At 41.8% G+C, this 18260-nt stretch overlaps 1 protein-coding gene across 1 annotated transcript; it reads left to right on the top strand.

Moving 5' to 3' along the window:
* The first annotated feature begins 1330 nt into the window (after nucleotides 1–1330).
* Nucleotides 1331–14203, top strand: LOC104624820 (cytochrome P450 2J6-like). The gene is made up of 9 exons (XM_010292283.1): nucleotides 1331–1501; nucleotides 2844–3006; nucleotides 4312–4461; nucleotides 5515–5675; nucleotides 7615–7791; nucleotides 9606–9747; nucleotides 11475–11662; nucleotides 12844–12985; nucleotides 14025–14203. The coding sequence occupies exons 1-9, from the start codon at nucleotides 1331–1333 to the stop codon at nucleotides 14201–14203; spliced, it is 1473 nt and encodes a 490-aa protein (XP_010290585.1).
* Nucleotides 14204–18260: the final 4057 nt, after the last annotated feature.

Genomic DNA, 18260 nt, shown 5'->3' with positions numbered 1-18260 from the left:
GCGGAGCCCACCTCAGCCCGCTTCCCACACATACTGCCCATAATGTCTTGTTAGTTTTGCACAGATAAGATCATAAAACCCCTACTTTTCCATGCTCTCTTCACTGTATAATGCAGGCATGTAGGTACGTATGATACCTGCAAAGTTTGGCCAAATAAAGGAGATGGATTGATATCACTGAGTCACATTACTTTCTTAACATTGCCAGGTTTGCAAAATATTGCATTTATGTACGCGTTGGAGGGCAGGGCAATTTCTTGTTCAGACTTGTACTTCATTTTTAGTGAAGGCACTTTCTGCAGTGCAAGATGGGATCCTCTGGTAATTGACACAGAGTACTTTCCCCCATCTGTGTTTCAAACAAGATGTGAATCCCTTCATTATCAGAGGACAGATTTTTGATGTGTCCTGTAAATTGATAAAAAATGTAGAAAATAAACCAAGGCAAATGAAGCCTTCAATTAAGTTACATACCAAAAAAAAAATTACACTTGGAATTGTATATTTAATTCATTTTACATATAACAACTCTTAATATTGTGATTTTTTATTATTTAATTGTAATGTGAGTTTTTAAGCATTATCCCCATGTCATTAATCCTCATTTGATGAAACTGTTATTTTTTCCATTTACTGGAAAAAAAAAGTTTGATGGAACACTCAAGGCCAATTTTTCAGAAAATACATGTAACAATTTTGTCTTCTAATTGCAGACAACTTAGTCTGCAACTACTGTTATTTCTGCCTGTGTGAACTGTGTGTACTGGCAGGCAAATCTGAATTTACAACCACGTTTAAAGATAAGTTAAATAATGTTTGTGACTAAAGCACCTGGAAAATCTAACTTATTGTAACTGACGTGTAACCCTCATAATCTGAATTAGGTGATTCTGAGATGAACAACTGTGTATGTTTTTAAAGTTCCCAAGGCGGATGAAACTGAGTTTCACTCATCTCATATCCAGTGGTCAAAGGGCTCTCACCAGGTGTCATTCCAATCCAGATCCCCCAATACACACCAGGAGTTCTCTAACACAAGCTTCAGGACAAATACCTCGAGTACAAGCCATTCCACTTTTTCATATTGTGGCTTGCTGTAAGGTATGCTTTTGGTCAGGGATCAGCTTGATGTATCTCAGTATGGGAAATGTATGGAGTGCAGGAAAAGGGCAGGCAGTGATAAAGAGGGAGGGACAGAGGGAGGGAAAGGAACCGAGACTCTACAGAACTCAGTCTGCAGAGAGAACTGGTGGAACAAGAAGGAAGATCACTTTTTCCAAGTTCCAGTACCTGCTTTTTGATAGAGACAAGCTGATAAATCAGCTCTGAAATGCTGACAATAACTGAAGCGCTTGTAGTCCTGATAATTTTTTTGTTAATTGTTGAGTTTTTCAAACTGCAAAAGGCATGCAAGCAATTCCCTCCTGGACCAACTCCTCTGCCATTGTTTGGAAACTTGTTGCACCTGAACTTTCAGTTTCATCGGGATCTTCTGATGGAGGTATTTCTTTTAAGATGCTTTTAATTGCCTAATTTTAGTCACAGCTTAAACAAAACTGATATGTTGATAGCAAAGGAAAGCTTTTAAGTCTTAGAAAGTTACAGACAAGGTATGGACATATAAATGGACAACTTGATTCCTACATTCAGGTCACCTTCTTACGTGGAATATGTCATCTTCATGAGATGTCCTTAATCAAATAAACTTGGGGACAGGGTTTCTGCCTTGTAATTAAAATCAGAGAATACCAATAATTGAAAAGATGCTTCTCCATTGCTGATAAGTCCATGTGTGTTACTTTTTAAAATTCTGACCCACTGGCATTGTCTAATTTGATCACGAAGTGGGTAATATGGTGCATGTATGTATGCTTGTAATATGGAAAAGGCATGCACGCCCCATCTTCCAACAACTCCTTGTTTGCCATTTGTTTTTAGAGATAGATGCTCCTCCCCAGGCAAGCTCAGTCCTTCCCTGCACCCTGGCAGTAATTCTTCCAGTGGCTTGCAGATGACTTCTAATTCAGATCTATGTTTGAGACAGTACGCAGAGATCACTGTGCAGTGCAGACTCAGACAGGCAGTGATGCTGTAACAGGGAGAGGAAAGCCAGCATCTAGCCAGCATCTAAAGAATTATAAGGAGAGCATTTGACTAGTATAATCAATTGGATGTAATTCTGGTGGCATCTTAGACACTGTCTACCACCTCTTTTGTATCATCGTGGGTGTGTTGGAGCAGAGTCCCATTCTTGGATGAAGGTTTTTCCACAAATGACTGAATTTCCTGCTGTACATCTGTCCCTGCTCGGACACCTCTGCTGCCTCCAGTGCTCAGTGCTCTCCTCAGTACTGTGAGGAAACCCTGCACTCTGTTGCAGCCTGGCACTTCGTGGCTGTTGACTAGTTTCTGGCTCCACCTCTTCGCCTGCAGCACACAGACGGAGCAGGTTTAATCAGTTGGTTTCCTTTTGCAAAGGAAGGGCTAGCTGGAGGCGTAGAGCCCCAGAGAGGTGCAGAGCATAGCTGTTCAATTAACGAGGTACAAATGTTGGGGTTGGATGTGATGCAACATAAAATACAAAGTTTTCTTTCTTTTGCTGCAGCGTGGCTGCAGCCTGTGCTTTGAAAAGAAAATCACTTCCCCCAGGTAAAAAAAATTGGCGCCTGAAAGCCTCATTCTCAGAAAAACAAGTCTCTTTCTGCTTCTAGCTATAATTACATTCATGGGAATGATGTTCTTATCACAAAAGTGGCCATTGGGCCTGTGAATAGCAGGTGCAGTGTCTGTTTGAGATGTATGGGGCTTAATCTGTTCTTTTCTGGCACCTTTTCCACTCGCAGCTGGCAAAAACTCATGGTAACATGTATACTTTGTGGTTCGGGTGGGCCCCGGTGGTCATACTGAATGGATATCAAGCGGTGAAGGATGGCATGACTACGCACCCTGAAGATGTTTCTGGGCGATTGGTGACACCTTTCTTCAGAGCAATGGCCAAAGGAAAAGGTGAGCCTTTCCACCTATAAATAGTGCACAGGAATGTTGACTTGCCAAACTACTCTGCCTTGTTAGACCCTCTACCTCCCATTCAGAATGCTCTTCCACCAGATACTGTCCAAGTCCTCCATTAGCTCTTGAGAATAACTTGCATTTGGCGTGATGCCTTTTGTATTGAGCTTTCCCAAGCCTGGGAAACACTCCAGATCAGGTTGTTTCTAGGTGACCTTTTTGCTGTGTCCAAGATGTATGTGATCCCAGCTTGGAACTCAGCAATTTTGTCCTCCACACAGAAAAATCCAATTTGCTGCACATGATTTTCCTGTGCATGACCTGAATGCAAAGATTGTTTTATATATTTGGTAACTGTATATATTATTGTTGCCAAACACCTTCCATCACAAGCAAGAAACCTATAACACTCTCCTTCAGACACAGAAAAATCCAATTTGCTGCACATGATTTTCCTGTGCATGACCTGAATGCAAAGATTGTTTTATATGTTTGGTAAAACATATAAACTGTAACTGTATATATTATTGTTGTCAAATACCTTCCATCACAAGCAAGAAATCTATAACACCCTCCTTCAGAAGTGTCATTGCTGTGTTTGCAACCACTCTTAAACATTTGGTGAATACCCTTTGATTGCGAGAGTGCCTCCGACACATGAAATCCCACTTCTCCTTGGGGTATTTTAGCAGTTTGCAGTCTCTTCTCTTTCCTCCCCTGCATTTGCTATGCCAAAGCAAAGGTTGCTCAAAAGTAGGTAAAGCATCACCATCACAGCAGCAGCGTGGGGCTCTTCAGGTAACCCCTACTGCAATTTAACAATCTGTGGAGTGGTCTCCCTTCCAGAGGAGAAACAGGGCCCAAATGTCACTTATCCTTCACCTTCACCACCTCAGCCTACAAGTGTCGCATCAATCGATCTGTATCTCCATAAATATCCCCTGGCCTTGTACACCACTCTATAGAAGTCATCCAGTTATTCCTGTCTTGAGCATGATCACTTGAGTATGGCTAAAGCAGATCATCTAAAAAGGCATCTTGAGGGGTTTTTTTTAAGACATGAAGAAATGAAGCAGTCAGCAAATCCTTAGATTGCTCTTTTCAAAGATTAACTACACTCAATATTAAAAATGTGCTATAGTTTGGGTATGTTTGGCTATGATTTCTGGTTACTGATAATTTCACCTAAAGATACTTGTAGCACAGTATATTCCCTGATTTACTCCATGTATTTTATAATGCATTTTAAAATGAATCATTCATGTCTATGGCAAATATTAATATGCCAGGGAATACCCTCAGGTATTATACTGGCAAGTGGTCACTCCTGGAAGCAGCAGAGACGCTTTGGTATAATGACTCTACGCAGTCTGGGAATGGGGAAAAAAGTCCTGGAGTATCGAGTGCAAGAGGAGGCCTCTCACCTGGTGGAGTTCTTTGTGAACCTGAAAGGTATTTATCTGCTAGGAAATCAGACACTTTTCAGTCCATAGATCCATATCTTCCGTACACAAACTCACTTACCCCTTTCTAGAGTTGGGGTAGATCCAGAGTGTGTATCCAAACTTATCAAAGACCAAAAAGCAGACAGAGCATAGTATGGCAAGTGGGAATTTCTCACCTAAAAAGCTGTTCAAAAACCTAATAAAGTCAGAAACTTCTGAAATTCCACCTCCATGGGCTTATCATTTGTCTGTGATATGATTGTACAATGATACGATGCACAGCCAAGCCATTCTGTGACTGCCTACAATAGGTAACTAAAGAGTATTGCAGACCTTAGTAATTTCTCTAAATCTCTACTTTTCAATGACTTTAGGTGCCATGAGGTAAACTGGATATTTTAGCATCTGGCTGGCTAAGTAACTATTGGCAAGAGAATCAAAGTAAGTAGGAGATGAGAGGGGACTTCAGTGGGTTGCCAGGTTCATCCTAGAGTCCAAGCCAGGATCATTTCTATCCAAATAATTTTTGATGGATGTCTGTCTCATAACTTTAAAAAAATCATCAGACAGAGATACGATTATCTACTGCTCACAGCTAAGACTGTAATAGTTTTATTAGGTATACTTTGCAGTCCCTATCCATCTATTCTGCTGCTTAAACTTTCCCAAGTTCCTTCAGCCTTTCTTCCTAAGTAGTTTTTTATACTTTTGAATATGTCTGTCACTGTCTTCTCTTAATTCATCTCCAGTGACATTTCTTCCTTCTCACATTCTGACTTGTCTTCTTCCACACAACTGGGGACAGCAAATTTGATTATATCCTCTCATGGATCTTAGGAGATTGTTTGAGAGCTATGAGGAAACAGTTTAACAGTGCCCTTTGCTCTAAGACTATGTTTTATTTTCATGAATACATATTAATGCCACATCTCTGTCCCCATTTGTGCCCCAGCTGGATAAAAAGAACATTTTATGTAATCTCTAATAACGTCTTGTCCTATCTGTATAAGGAACACCTGGAGAAAAGAGTGAGAGTGAATACCAGTTACTGTGTTTGCAGGAAGACCTGTGGATCCTTCTTTCCCCCTTTTCCATTCTATTTCAAATGTGATTTGTGCTCTGGCTTTTGGATATCACTTCTCTCATGAGGACAAGACCTTCCATGAACTGATCAGTGCCACACAGAATTTATTCAGGTTTGCAGGCAGCTTTGTGCATCGGGTGAGTAAATAATATGCTAATCTTTTTCTGAAACAGGTAAAAAATGAACGTGCAAATACAAAAATGTGTCTCCACTAGATACAGAGCAACTGGCAAATGCAAACTGGGAGTTAGAGATGTCCTTAGGAACCTTATTACTGCCTCCTTGGTTTTGAGGCCATTTTTAAGAACTCTCTTGTTTCATTTCAAGTTTAGGGGACATCTCGCTGTTGACTCCTGGCTTTAAGCTTTTCAGCATTTCTGAGACTTAAAAAAAAGAAACCTTTAAACTTAATTTGAGATTGGAGTTTGTAATAAATTTGAACTCTGCAGTGCTGCTCCTCCTACCTCTACTTTCTTCTCTCCTCCAAAGATGGGTGTCATTGAATTCACTGTTCTGCTTTTTACTACTCTGCAAATTGTATGCTGACAATTTGTCTTTTTTCCTCCCTCACAAATAATAAAATATTCATTATGAATCTTTCCATTACTTCATTATAACTCTCAATTCACATATTACAAAAGCAATACATACATTCTCTGACAGCCTCACACTTCAAGTTCTGTCAGAGATTTTTTGGTAGGTACCTACCACAACATAAAGGGCAACTTTGCACTTGAAGTGCACTTGAAGATTTCCCCATGAATTAGACTCTGTGGTTTAGACCCTTAAAGAGGGACAAGCTGGGCGTAATAGGGACTGTGGATGGCGTAGCAAATTCTATTGACATTTGAGTTTTATAGGAAAAGCAAACTAAAATGCTGATGTGGTAGTAAAGCTTTTCAACAAATCTATCATATGAGGGTAGCACTATACAGCTTTCCCATAGTAAAAAAATAAAAAATAGACGAAATTTGTGGATGAACAAAGCCAAGAGACCTTAACAATACAGAGGAGGTTCAGGATATCCTGCTGCAAGAACTTGTAAGCACTGCGGATTGGAGTTATAAGAATGGAACAAATTCTAATAGCACAAAATTAAATTATGAAATATATTAGGAATTAATGAGGTTAATATCTGCTATGAGCTCAGAATATTTCAGTGCAAAGGTTTAGAGGAAAGGGACTGGTGTAAACTAGCAGATAACAGCATGAAAAAAGCAGACAGAATCATAGAGTGTTTCCAGCACTATTTTTCCTTTAGATCCAGAGAAGTGTTAAAATAGGTTCTGATGTGTAATAATCTGTGGGACCTATTTTAGTGTCTTGGAGGCCTTATGTTGTGAGTCTGGAGTGAAACAAATGTAAAGAAATGTTCCTTGGATAACTTACAAACTATCACTTAAAATTAGAGAGACTTCACTTAGGTCTGAAAGAACAAAGAGAGGAGTTAGATAGATAGAAATGCTGTTTGCTTGGCAGGTGGAATGGTAGATTCTGCAGAGAGGGAACTCTCCAAGTTAGAGGACAGTACTTTGAGCTGACAAATTTGTGTATAAATATACTCAGCAGACTGAAAATGTAATATTTCTAAACATCAGAACAATTATTGGTCCTCTAGCAGTCACGAGGACTCTGATGGGGAAAATTAAATTAGCTCTTAGCTCCACAAATTCCACCAGTTACTTGAGGCTGCAAAGTTGTTAATCTTAGTAGTCACACAGACTTGTTAATCTTAGTAGCCACACAATATCCAGAAAAGATGTCATTACATTTTGAGTGTGGGGGAGCTAGGGTCTCCAACATGTGCAGTAGTAAGATCTTCTAGTGATCTGCATTAGTCAAGTAAACTTACTGGCATGAGCAGAGTGTTGGCAGTACTGCCTTAACCCCCAGGAGTGTATCAAAATTACTAGTAAAGTTTTCCCACATGTTGGCAAAAATCTACTCAAAGCAACGTTAACTTGCTTATTCCACTATCTACATTTCCAGACAGGACAACTCAACCTTTTGGTATTTGTAAAGCAGCTTTGTTACTGACAGATAAATCACACTACCTCTTGTATGTCACTCCTGCAGCTTTATGAAATCTTCCCCTGGGTGATGAGCCGTCTTCCTGGTCCTCATAAGAAAGCGTTATCTTGCTATGATGTCCTGAGTTCTTTTGCAAGGAAGGAGATCAGAAGACACGTGGAGAGAGGGATACCAGATGAACCACAGGATTTCATTGACTTTTACCTGGCTGAGATGGAGAAAGTAAGTATTCGTTCTGCCTGACCACACATTTATGGAGTATAAAGCCAAACAGACCATTAAATCATCCAGTCTGACCCCTTCTATCATAGTTTCTTCATAGACTTCTTAATGTGAATACAGTAGCTTGGAACTTACTAACTAATGTCTCCCAGAAAGGCATCCAGTTTTATGTTTTGGTTATATGAATGAATTACCACAAAGTATGTTAGGGTGTGAACTCATGAGCCATCATCTACTTTCCATAAATACCCATGTGTATACTTCACTCCTGTAGTAAATATGACACAGTTTATGCCTGTAGGTTACATAACTTTGGTAGACCACTTCACCTTCTACAGCAGGGTACCTCATGTTTACAACGGGATTAAATACACATGCATAGATTATTACCCTGAAATAGCTGACATGCTTCTTTGGGTTTCAGTGTTTGTCCTAACACGCTGTCCTTGTGCCACACAACTGTGTGATTCTTCTCTTGGGAGGGAACCATTCGTAGAGGATCTTCCCTTTACTGGAAACTCTCTGTAGGTCCTGGTCTGAGGAGATTCTCCACTCTTTAAAGGATTCCCAGGCTAACCTGAAATCCCTTGGTATCATTCCTGCAGCATCAAAAAGAGAGCAGTCCTTCTGTCTCTAGCCCTGTCCCTTTCTGCAATTGCATCTCAGCAATCCCGGTCTACCTGATTGTTTGACCAACCTTGGAATAGATGTTTTATGCATCACACCTGTCAGCTTTCTTGGCAGATGGATGCTGTCATCAGTAGGTCCTAAGTAGGATGCATTTGGAGGTCACAAGCCTGTTCTCCCTGTGTTACCTCCTATTTCCCCACATCTGGAGGCATGGTTGGCTTGGAACCTATAGGAAACAATTTCACAGCAATGCCATAATAGGTTGTTAATCTTCCCTGCCCAGGCTATTATTTTCCATAGCAGGAAGTGACTCATGAGCCAGAGAGGCTCTGCTAAGAGCACCAGGGTTTCTGCTTCAAACTTACTCATTTTGGGATACTTTTGGGAGCTGAAAGAAACATCTCTTTCCTAAGGTGGATGAAGTTTATGTAGCTTCTACCTCTGGTCATAAGCTTTCAGCTAGTCAGGCTGCCACTGTTCTCACAGTGTTGGCTGATGGACTCTGGAAGGAGCCAATACATCCTCTTGTACATTATATCTGAATGAGTATGACAAGATTTACTAAAATAACCATTTTAGAAGCGAAGATGCAGCTTGCTTTGGTGTCAGGAGTGCAAGTTATTGCAATCTGTTTATTTTAACATGTTTTTGCTTAATGTATTTTCTTGAATTGTTTTTATAATTTACTCTCTTATTATAACAAGAAAATACTTGGGTACCTCTCTCCCAACAGTTCAGATCTATCCTGATCTGAGAGATCTCAAGATGTTCTGTTGAGACCCTTTTATTCTGAAAGGTTTTCTTTTGGTGTTTGCTAGTACCATTTGACAGCATACTGGAGAGACCAAGGCCTAATGAGTGACACGCTGCGAGGCACTTGTTTAGAAGTACAGTCTAGGCTAACTGCAAAACTTGTATTGTGCTATAAGGTTTTTGTGATTAAGTCAACAGGCATAAAATTGCCTGTTTTTTAATGAAAGAATATTTCACCTCATGAAAAAGAGCAATGCAGACTTACCATGTGCATTTGGGAAACTATTAATCTCTTAGTACTCATCAAAAACTGTAATTTTGAATATTGTTTGTGCACATGCCAGCTGTGGAAATAAGGACTCTCACACAGGAGGCATACAGGATCACCTAACTTTTATGCTTTAACTTCAACTTTTCATCCTCATCTGCAGTCTAAAGATGGGGTCAAGCCCAAGTATGATGAAGACAATTTGGTATACATTATAAATGATCTTTTCCTCGCTGGATCAGAGACCTCAAGCACAACATTGTACTGGGGACTGCTCTATATGGTAGTGAATCCAGACATCCAAGGTGAGAGTGATTCTTGCTGTGAAATGCTGTGGGTACTACAAACGTTAATCATGGCTGAATATAATGAGTTGCAGGCACAAAAGCCACGAGTTGAGCCTGGCTCTCACTTTCTGAAAATACAAGGAATAGCAGCAGAGGGAGAAATCAGAGGCCTATCCTATGACCTGACCAACCATGTGGCTGAAGGCACTTGCAGTGAGACAAAAATTAGCTCTTTGCAGTGACAAGTCAGTGAGGTGCTCTGTGTGGAGAGTTTGCAGGCTGATGGATGGCAACAGGAACAGAGATCAGAGCTCTGATGAGTCCTGTCCACACCAGACGTCATTCAGGTATGAGGACTGCTAATACAACTTTGCTGTGTTTGCCACACAGCCTACACTCTCTTCCCCTCCTAGCACAACACTCCTTGCTGAGCACGCCAATACTTCTAACAACCCACTGGATCCCTTCCTGGACAAACCAGCTGGACAGATCTTGGCAGGTTTGAAGGGCTGCAGGTTGCCTGAAGGAAGGCCCATGGTCCTGGTAAAGACAGCTGCCTCTTCCTGTATCTTTCTTGTCAGGAAACAGGTAGAGAAGTGCAAGATAATTTGCACAGTGCAAATCCACATACTTCCTTGAAAAATGCAGTGACTCCATTCATCTTTGCTGAGCACTTCATGCACAAGGCTAGGCTGTGGGCATCCACGGAATATGGGCTGCTTAAGGGTGGCCTCAAGGTTTCAGTAGAGTGTATTTTGCATGTAACTGGCCGATGGTGTTAGCATCTAGTCTTTAAACAACCAGTAATATTTGTTTCAGTTTGTTCACAAAGCAGCACATAAACCTTGGGAGAAAACAAAACGTGAATGTGGAACATCTGCAAGGGATGGAAAGACTGTAGAAATAGAAAAAGAAGTTTAAAGGGAGCGTTCTGGCTGCATGATATGTAGAGGTGGTATTTTCAGGCAAGAACTGCTAGCAGTACACACAAACTGTCCCTGTCTGAGTTAATACTGCAAAAGAGATCGCTTACCTAATTAACACCAATTCCATGAACGCCTCTGTAGATCCAGACTGAGCTTCCTCATCCACATCTATGTCAGGAAGAGAAAGGATATGACCAGGGTTTAAGGAGGACTTGGTACTCCTCGGGCTGGTGGCTCTTCCATCTGCTGTGCTTGAGCCCTGAAAGCAAGGGAGATACCTGTATTCCTGCAGCCTCAGTAGGAGACTGAAAAGGCTGTGTCACTGAGTGCATATTTGCATCCAAGGTTTTAGGCTGATTCAGGTGTTGTTTGTCCATACAGTATGTTGCCATACTTGCACCAACTCTGCTCAACTCATCCCTTGCACTGGGAGTTAATATCCAAGGCATATATGTCAATTTTGCAAAAGAGATTTAGATTTTGAGATAAAGTAAACTAAGCAATCCCTAAATCCCTTCAAAACCTTGAGCTGAGTGACGTGCCCTACACCCACCAAGCATCTTGTAAGATAAATGTCAGAGCTGGAGTAAGTACAGTATAGTCCATGCTTATGGTTTTGGACCACACTGTTAGGGGTTTTTTCCTGTTTATTTTTATTTTCACATATTAAACTCGGGCATTAAATCATATTAAATCACAGGTTATAGACTTAATTGTACTATGTTGAAATAATACATTTTCCTGTTGCTTTAAGAAAAAAGACCAGTTAAAATATTTTATGCATTTTTCCTATCTGAAATGGTGACTGTTTCTTCACAGAGAAAGTGCAGAAGGAGCTGGATGCTGTTTTGAGTCCTTCCCAGTTAATTAGCTATGAGGATCGGAGAGAACTGCCCTATACAAATGCTGTGGTTCATGAGATCCAACGATTCAGCAACATTGTCTGTGTTGGCATGCCCAGAGTGAGTGTGAGGGACACAACATTGCTAGGATTCCCCGTCAAAAAGGTACAGACACATTTTCAGCCTCTGTTCTTTCTTCAGCAGAGAGTCATTTAGCTTTTATTCCAGTTTTGTAACCCAGTTTCCATCTATAAGCTATTCTCCATAAAACCCAGGAACGTGGTGCCTGGAGAATGGTTACCATTTGTGGCTCCAGCAATGAAATTAGCTTCTCACTCAGCGTGTCGATGCTCAGACAGCTGATAAGACCCCTGCCCCTATCACAGAAGCCTTGAGCTCCTGCCCTACTGATCAACAGCACAACTGCAGAGACCAGCTCTGCTTGGCTGGCGATGAACTGAGAGGAGAAACTGGTTTGCCAAAGCACAGGTTAAGACATCCCTGCCCAACCTGGCACTGCCAGCACTCCTGGGATGGAGGAAGACTTGTGAGAGGACGGCTCTCAGCTCCACTGACTCCATGAGCTAAAAGACCTGCCTGAATCTGTAACAGCTGAGAGACTGTGTGAGGGAGTTGCTCCCAAATACTGCCTACGACATGTGTTCACAGCCAGTAAGGCATTTTTTAGAGTGACATAAGCTATGCTGCTTGCCAGTTCTCACTGTAAAACACTAGCAAGAAACAGGAATTGGTTGCTTTTATTGCAAGAGACATGGGAGAGGCCAGTACCATTACTGCCATCTGGGACTGGCCCCACCTAACTCATTTTGTAGTGAAGGTTTCACGCTGTTCTGTCTGCTTCTGACAGCCAGGTAGCCAAGGCATGTGAACGGGTCTGCTGGGAACAACCGGTAAAGAAAAAGCCTGAAGTGCCACTGCTAAAAGGGCTCAGAGGTTGTTGTCAATGAAGTATTGCAGTTTGTTGTGGATGCGTTTTTCTCTCTCTCTAAGCCTGAAAGGAAGTTTCCAATGCTGGGACCTGAATATCAGCAAAAGAGTCTTACTAGAAATGTTATTAAGATTAGTAGTAAAAGTGGTCACAATGCAGTTGTACCAACATCACTAATGCTGTTAACACCCACTGACATAGCTGCAGGGCTGAGAAACGATAATTTCCCATTCAGAAAATTATCACAAACTCCACTTTTCTGGGAAAATGGTCTTCTAACCCCATCATATCTGCTCATTACAAAGAAATGGCAACAGCAGCAGTTTTATCCACAAGGCAGAAACTGATAGGTGAGAGACTAGTAGCTGGAACTGAATCAACAGTTTCTTCCTTGCAGGGCACCATCATTATACCAAATATAGCATCTGCTCTGTATGACCCTGAGCAATGGGAGACACCTCGACAGTTTAACCCTGGCCATTTTCTGGATAAAGAAGGAAACTTTATACCTCGAGAAGCCTTCTTACCATTCTCAGCAGGTAAATGCACCGGCAGTTTGAATCACCCCAACAGATTGGATGAAGAACACAGAAGTGTGAGACTATGGTATTTCTTCAGATAACATCTTCTATCTCTGCTCTTTGCTGCTTTTCAAGAACAGTACTAGCTCGTATCTGCCAAGAGAGATGCTTCTGTGCTGTCAGACCCCAAACTGTTCTTAGGACACTGTGGTACAAATCCCACTCAAACTCCTGAACCTCCCAGGTTCAGGTTATTGCATGCTGCAGTCATTCACAAGTTTTATCTGTAGTATTCCTTATGTAAATTTTTTTTTTCCTGAGAAGAAATGTGTCTTGTGTGTACTGGAGTTACTTGCAATCCCTTTTAAAGAAACAAGCTGAAAGAAAAGCAGAATGCATCCTGGTAAACAAGGGATTAAGCTCTTGTTTACAGAACTGAAAATCCAATTGCAGAAGAAGGAAATAAGATAAAAATGCAGCTAGAGATCACACTTAGCAGTAAAGTTCCTTTGGCTTTTTCTTTCCTTTTATTTGTCTGCTAACCTGGAAATGTGAATGTATTATCCACCTGTACTGCTCATGCTATTGGTTCCAATGAGGCACCCTTGGAAATTAACATTAGGCCTCTTGCTTTGCCTGTAAAGTGACCAGGCCTTTGTTAAATTGAAAAAGCCATTGCTAAGTAATTTTGATCTGCTGACTTTAGCTCACTAAGAAAGCATGCACAAACAGCTGGCAGATTCTTTGTGTATGACCTTGAAGCTCAACATCTCCTGTAAAAGTAAAATAATTTTCTGCCAGATCAAGCAAGGTCAAGAAAGAAATGATGGTGGTACCTTGGGGATTTTCACTGAGATTTTCATTTGAAGTCTCCCGAATCTATGACATTAGATGGGATATTTCTGAGAAAGAATTCACAAAGTTTTAGTTCTGTGGCTTTCATGATCCTGGCCTTGAACAAAAAAAATCCCCTCTGCTTATAAAAAGAATGAACAAAGTTATTATGAAACTAAAAAATTCCTAGATACTCACTGTCCTTCCCTTCTTCCTTCTGCAGGGCACCGTGTGTGTTTGGGGGAGCATCTAGCAAGGACCGAGCTCTTCATTTTCTTTGCCAATCTGCTGCGGGCACTCACCTTCCGGCTCCCTGAGGGGGTGACAAAGATCAACACAGAACCTATTTTCGGGGGTACGCTGCAGCCCCACCCATACAGGATTTGTGCCATTCCACGCTAGGCTGCAGCACATCACAGACCAGCATGAGACAGCCACCTTTACCTCAGTGAATTTCCTCTCAAATGTACAAACCTTCTTCTACTAGCCAGGATATTGATATTAGTGTATCCCAGGGCCATTCAGAAAGTGGATGCAAGCCAAGATCCAGACTACTCGTATTTTTGGTCTGGTCCTTGTGAAAGTCCCAGATATTCTTGCAAGGATCTTAACCATTTTCTCCTCTTGGAAAGCACTTGAAGCAAGATGCTATGGTTCCTGGCTGAAGCCAACGTGCTGTATCTCTTTGCCCTAGCCAAGCAGTACCATCATGATGCTCACTCCTGAGCAAATCTCAATAAAATTCAACAGAGGATCTCAGCAAGAGCTGAATAGGTGTCATTTCTGTGAGTGGTTTGATGACCTCAAGTAATTTGACTCTGGAAAATGCACTTTAAAAGCCCTATTTTGGTTTTACTGTCCTGAACTTAGACACTAATTTATTGACAGGTTGCAAATGAAAAAAAAAACAAAACCCAACACTCAAAACCCAGGAAACACATTAGAATGTGAGTGCATTAATGTCCGAATTTGATGTAAGGATCTCCCACATAGAAGATAAAGAGAGTCAATCTAAAGTTGAAGAAAGAAACTTAAATTTGGTGTTTACTAGCAATGTAAATGTGTGACTTGGCAGCCTGATCATTGTTATAATGTGTTGCCAGGTGGTTTGTTCGGTTGGTTGGTTTGGGTTTTTTTAAAGGAGCTTTCTATGACGTAGAATCATGCCCATTATCAATCCTGCTTGGATGAGGCATAAATGTGGGATGAGATATTTGCTTTGCCTGTGGGTTTCACTTCTAACCTTGCAGGAGAAGAATGTAGATACTCTGGAAGGCAGCCTCTGGGGGCTACCTGAACACTCAGATGTTCCCCATTTTCTCTGGACCCTTTTCTTCCTTCATTACAACCAATAACATGCTTCCTGCATGCTTCAATCTCTTTCCAATTTTCCTTCCCCAGTTTCAGCTCCTGCTCCCACCTACCCTTTATCCATACAAACTCTCTTTCAGGATTCACATTCCCTTTTGGTTTCCCACCGCTTACATCCTTTCATCATATCAAGCTTCTGCCTCCTCTAACTCTTTTCTGCACAAGTATTAGTAGAGGAATCAGTGCTGAGCTGAAAACAAGAACCAGTGAGTTTTCAGGAGGGAACTTGGAAGATCTGATTTATTTGTTCTTCAAGGCTCCAGACCATGAAAAGAACACAGTAACTATGGAGGGCGCACTGGAGTTAACTCAGTGTAAGAAAAGATATAAATGATGACTTGATGCAGGAATTCTAAAATATCTATTACTTAATGTAGCTGCTCACTGGCATTGATTCCACTCAAGACCGAGACAGTTTAAGCATACAGCTCAATGTGACAGCCAAGTTTGGCTGTAACTTTGTTAAAGTGCTGAAGTATTCTTGAATGCAAATCACTTTTGGAAAGGATTCAAATGTTGGAGTTGGGTAGAGCTGCCTGTAAACACTGCCATAAACTTAGGGTTGAATTTGTATGAGGACCAAAAGTACTTTTATGTTGGAATATAAACTATTTGTAATTAAATCATTGTGGTACATCTGAACTTCCTGAATTAAAATGGAAGATAATGTTACTAAAAAGAATTGAGCACTACTGAAAGTCAGGCTGAGTTAGACCAGATCCTGGTATGCCTTGTAGCCCTGGCAGTGGTCTGCTCCAGCACAACCCAGTGTCTGCAGGCTTGCTGCGCTGGAAGGGAAATCAGGACAGTAAGAGGTTTCACAAAAGCAATAGCTGTCATAAATAATTCATCCTGTTACTCCACACAGCACATCAAATACTGTTCCAGGACCTACACACTTCTGCTCGGCCTCCTTTCCAGCTTTATCTGTGCTTGTCCTCCACCCTGCCCTCCCACGCCTACTCCTCTCCACTAACCCTGCTAGAGATGATGTCTCTCACTGCATTTGCCCACTCCCTTTTGTCATCTTGCCACTCACTGAAGCAGCTTAATGATAAGATGTGTGTAAAGCTGGTTGTGCTCAAGGGCTGAAACATTAACTCCATTGAGACTACAGCTGTACTCAGTACTGTTGATAGATCAGCTTCCCTGTGACTAGGCAGGACTTAGGAGTGGCACAAGGCAGAAAGAACAGGTAATTTACTGCCCATTTCAGCCACTCAGGGTCCCTGTCCACCAAATCCCTACCAGGCAGTACAAAGAAGCACATTTGATTTTGAAGAGCCTACTAAAAGCTTGGCTGAAGGGCAGGAGCCCCACAGCTCTCCCTTCTGGAGGCAGGCAGCTGACTGGGATTACAGTCAGTCTTGCACAACAGTCTTGCTAGGCTTCAGCAGTGGAGCCAATGTGGTGTGTGTAGCCTCCTGTATGGATTAGTCCACATGGGTTAAGCATCCAAACCCTGTTTTCTGGGCTAGTGCTATAGGTCTGGAAACCTACATCTCCAATTTACACCCATGTATTCCCATAAAGATTTGAAGAGAGCTGATGGTGGAAGGCAAACAGAAACTTGCGATATCTCATAAAATTCACTTTGCTCTTCCACCACCCCCTTGGGAAGCTTGGGAGTGCCTCTGGGATGGAGAACAATTCTGTTTCCTCTCCCAGAGATCATTCTTCCAGTACTTGTCCAGGGTTACAGACCTCCAGCTCCTGGACTGACTCACCTCTGGCAGCAGAGAACTTTGCAGGTTATGGGAAAAGAGCTGAAGTGATCCCAGGCCAGGTGCTGGTGAGGAATGACAGCAGAGAGTCACCTCTGGTTGGCTCAGCTGACTTCCCTAGTCCCCTGCCCACAGCCCTTCCTGTTCCCCTCCTGCCCCTCCAAGTGCTGCTTGCTTTCCTGACCATCATCGTGTCATCACTTAGTTGCCCACTGGTTCAGCCCCTAGGCACATGTCAGCATTACGCCATCGAAGAGCTGCCAGATTAAAAGGTGTACGCCCTGGTGCTGATGACTGGAGTGATGTAACATTTCTTTCAAGTGATGTGACTAACCCTCCACTCCATCTTTTTTTTTTTTATATAACCAGTGTCAACCACAGCCTCCAGTCTCTGAGTTGTGATAGAACTGTCATCCTTAATAATATGGTTTGGAAGGGTTTGAAACCAGGTTGCAGGTGTTTATTCCAGGGAAAGATGCCCAGCTGGGTGTATTACTTTCTAAAGCTTTTCAATTCCTTTGGGGAAAAGTGAATTCATGTCACAGAACTGCAGAGGTGGCTGCTTTGTTTCGTATTTGCAGGATAGCAGGAGTGTGTCAACCGAGAAAGCCTGAAGTATTCAATGTTGGTGGATATGAGAGGAGAGAGCTGCCTAAGATTATATGGTGCCCAGCTCTGCTAAGGTTACAATTAAGGAAAATATTGCCAAGTTGTCTGATAGCAAGACTCTCTGCTATTTTTTTTCTTGTGCTTTTATTTCTGTTTCATGGTAAGGCTCTCCTGGGTAGCAATATTAGTGCCGCAACCATATGGCAGGCTGTGTACCAAACTCCAGGGAAACCATTTATCTTGGCAAAAGGAAAAAGCACAAACTAGAGACAAAGACAGCCTTGTGCAGAAGTTTAGTAGATTTTGCATCCATCCAAGGTTAAAAGTATGAGTTGATGTGTTTTCCCTTCTGTTCAAACAAGTTGTTTGGGAAATTGGTTTGTATCGAAGGCTCAGGCTAAATTGTCCCTGTTGCTCCAGTGTATGAAAAAGTGAATCAACGGTATGTAGTGGGGGAACCTTTATGGGGAACATTTATGGGATTAAATTTTGAAAAATACTGTCCATTGCACCAGCATAGCACATTTGGAGAAACTATTTCTGTACTTTTGAGGAGGCTTAAGAAAACCCTCAGCAGACAGGCTGCGATAGAAAAGGAAATGTTCACTGTCTCTCCAATGGAAGGGCGGGCGGGTGCCAAATGCAACAAAAAAGGAGATCGCTCAAAAGAACTAGAGGGGAGTGCAGTGCACATGCCTTGTTGGTAAGCTATGCCGCATCACAGGACGTTGTACTAATCATTTATTTGTGTTCTA

Source organism: Phaethon lepturus, unplaced genomic scaffold, assembly GCF_000687285.1.
Source record: "Phaethon lepturus isolate BGI_N335 unplaced genomic scaffold, ASM68728v1 scaffold21458, whole genome shotgun sequence".
NCBI classification, from domain to species: Eukaryota; Metazoa; Chordata; class Aves; order Phaethontiformes; family Phaethontidae; genus Phaethon; species Phaethon lepturus.
Note: the sequence above shows the minus strand (reverse complement) of the source record. Positions and strands in the feature narration are given on the sequence as shown.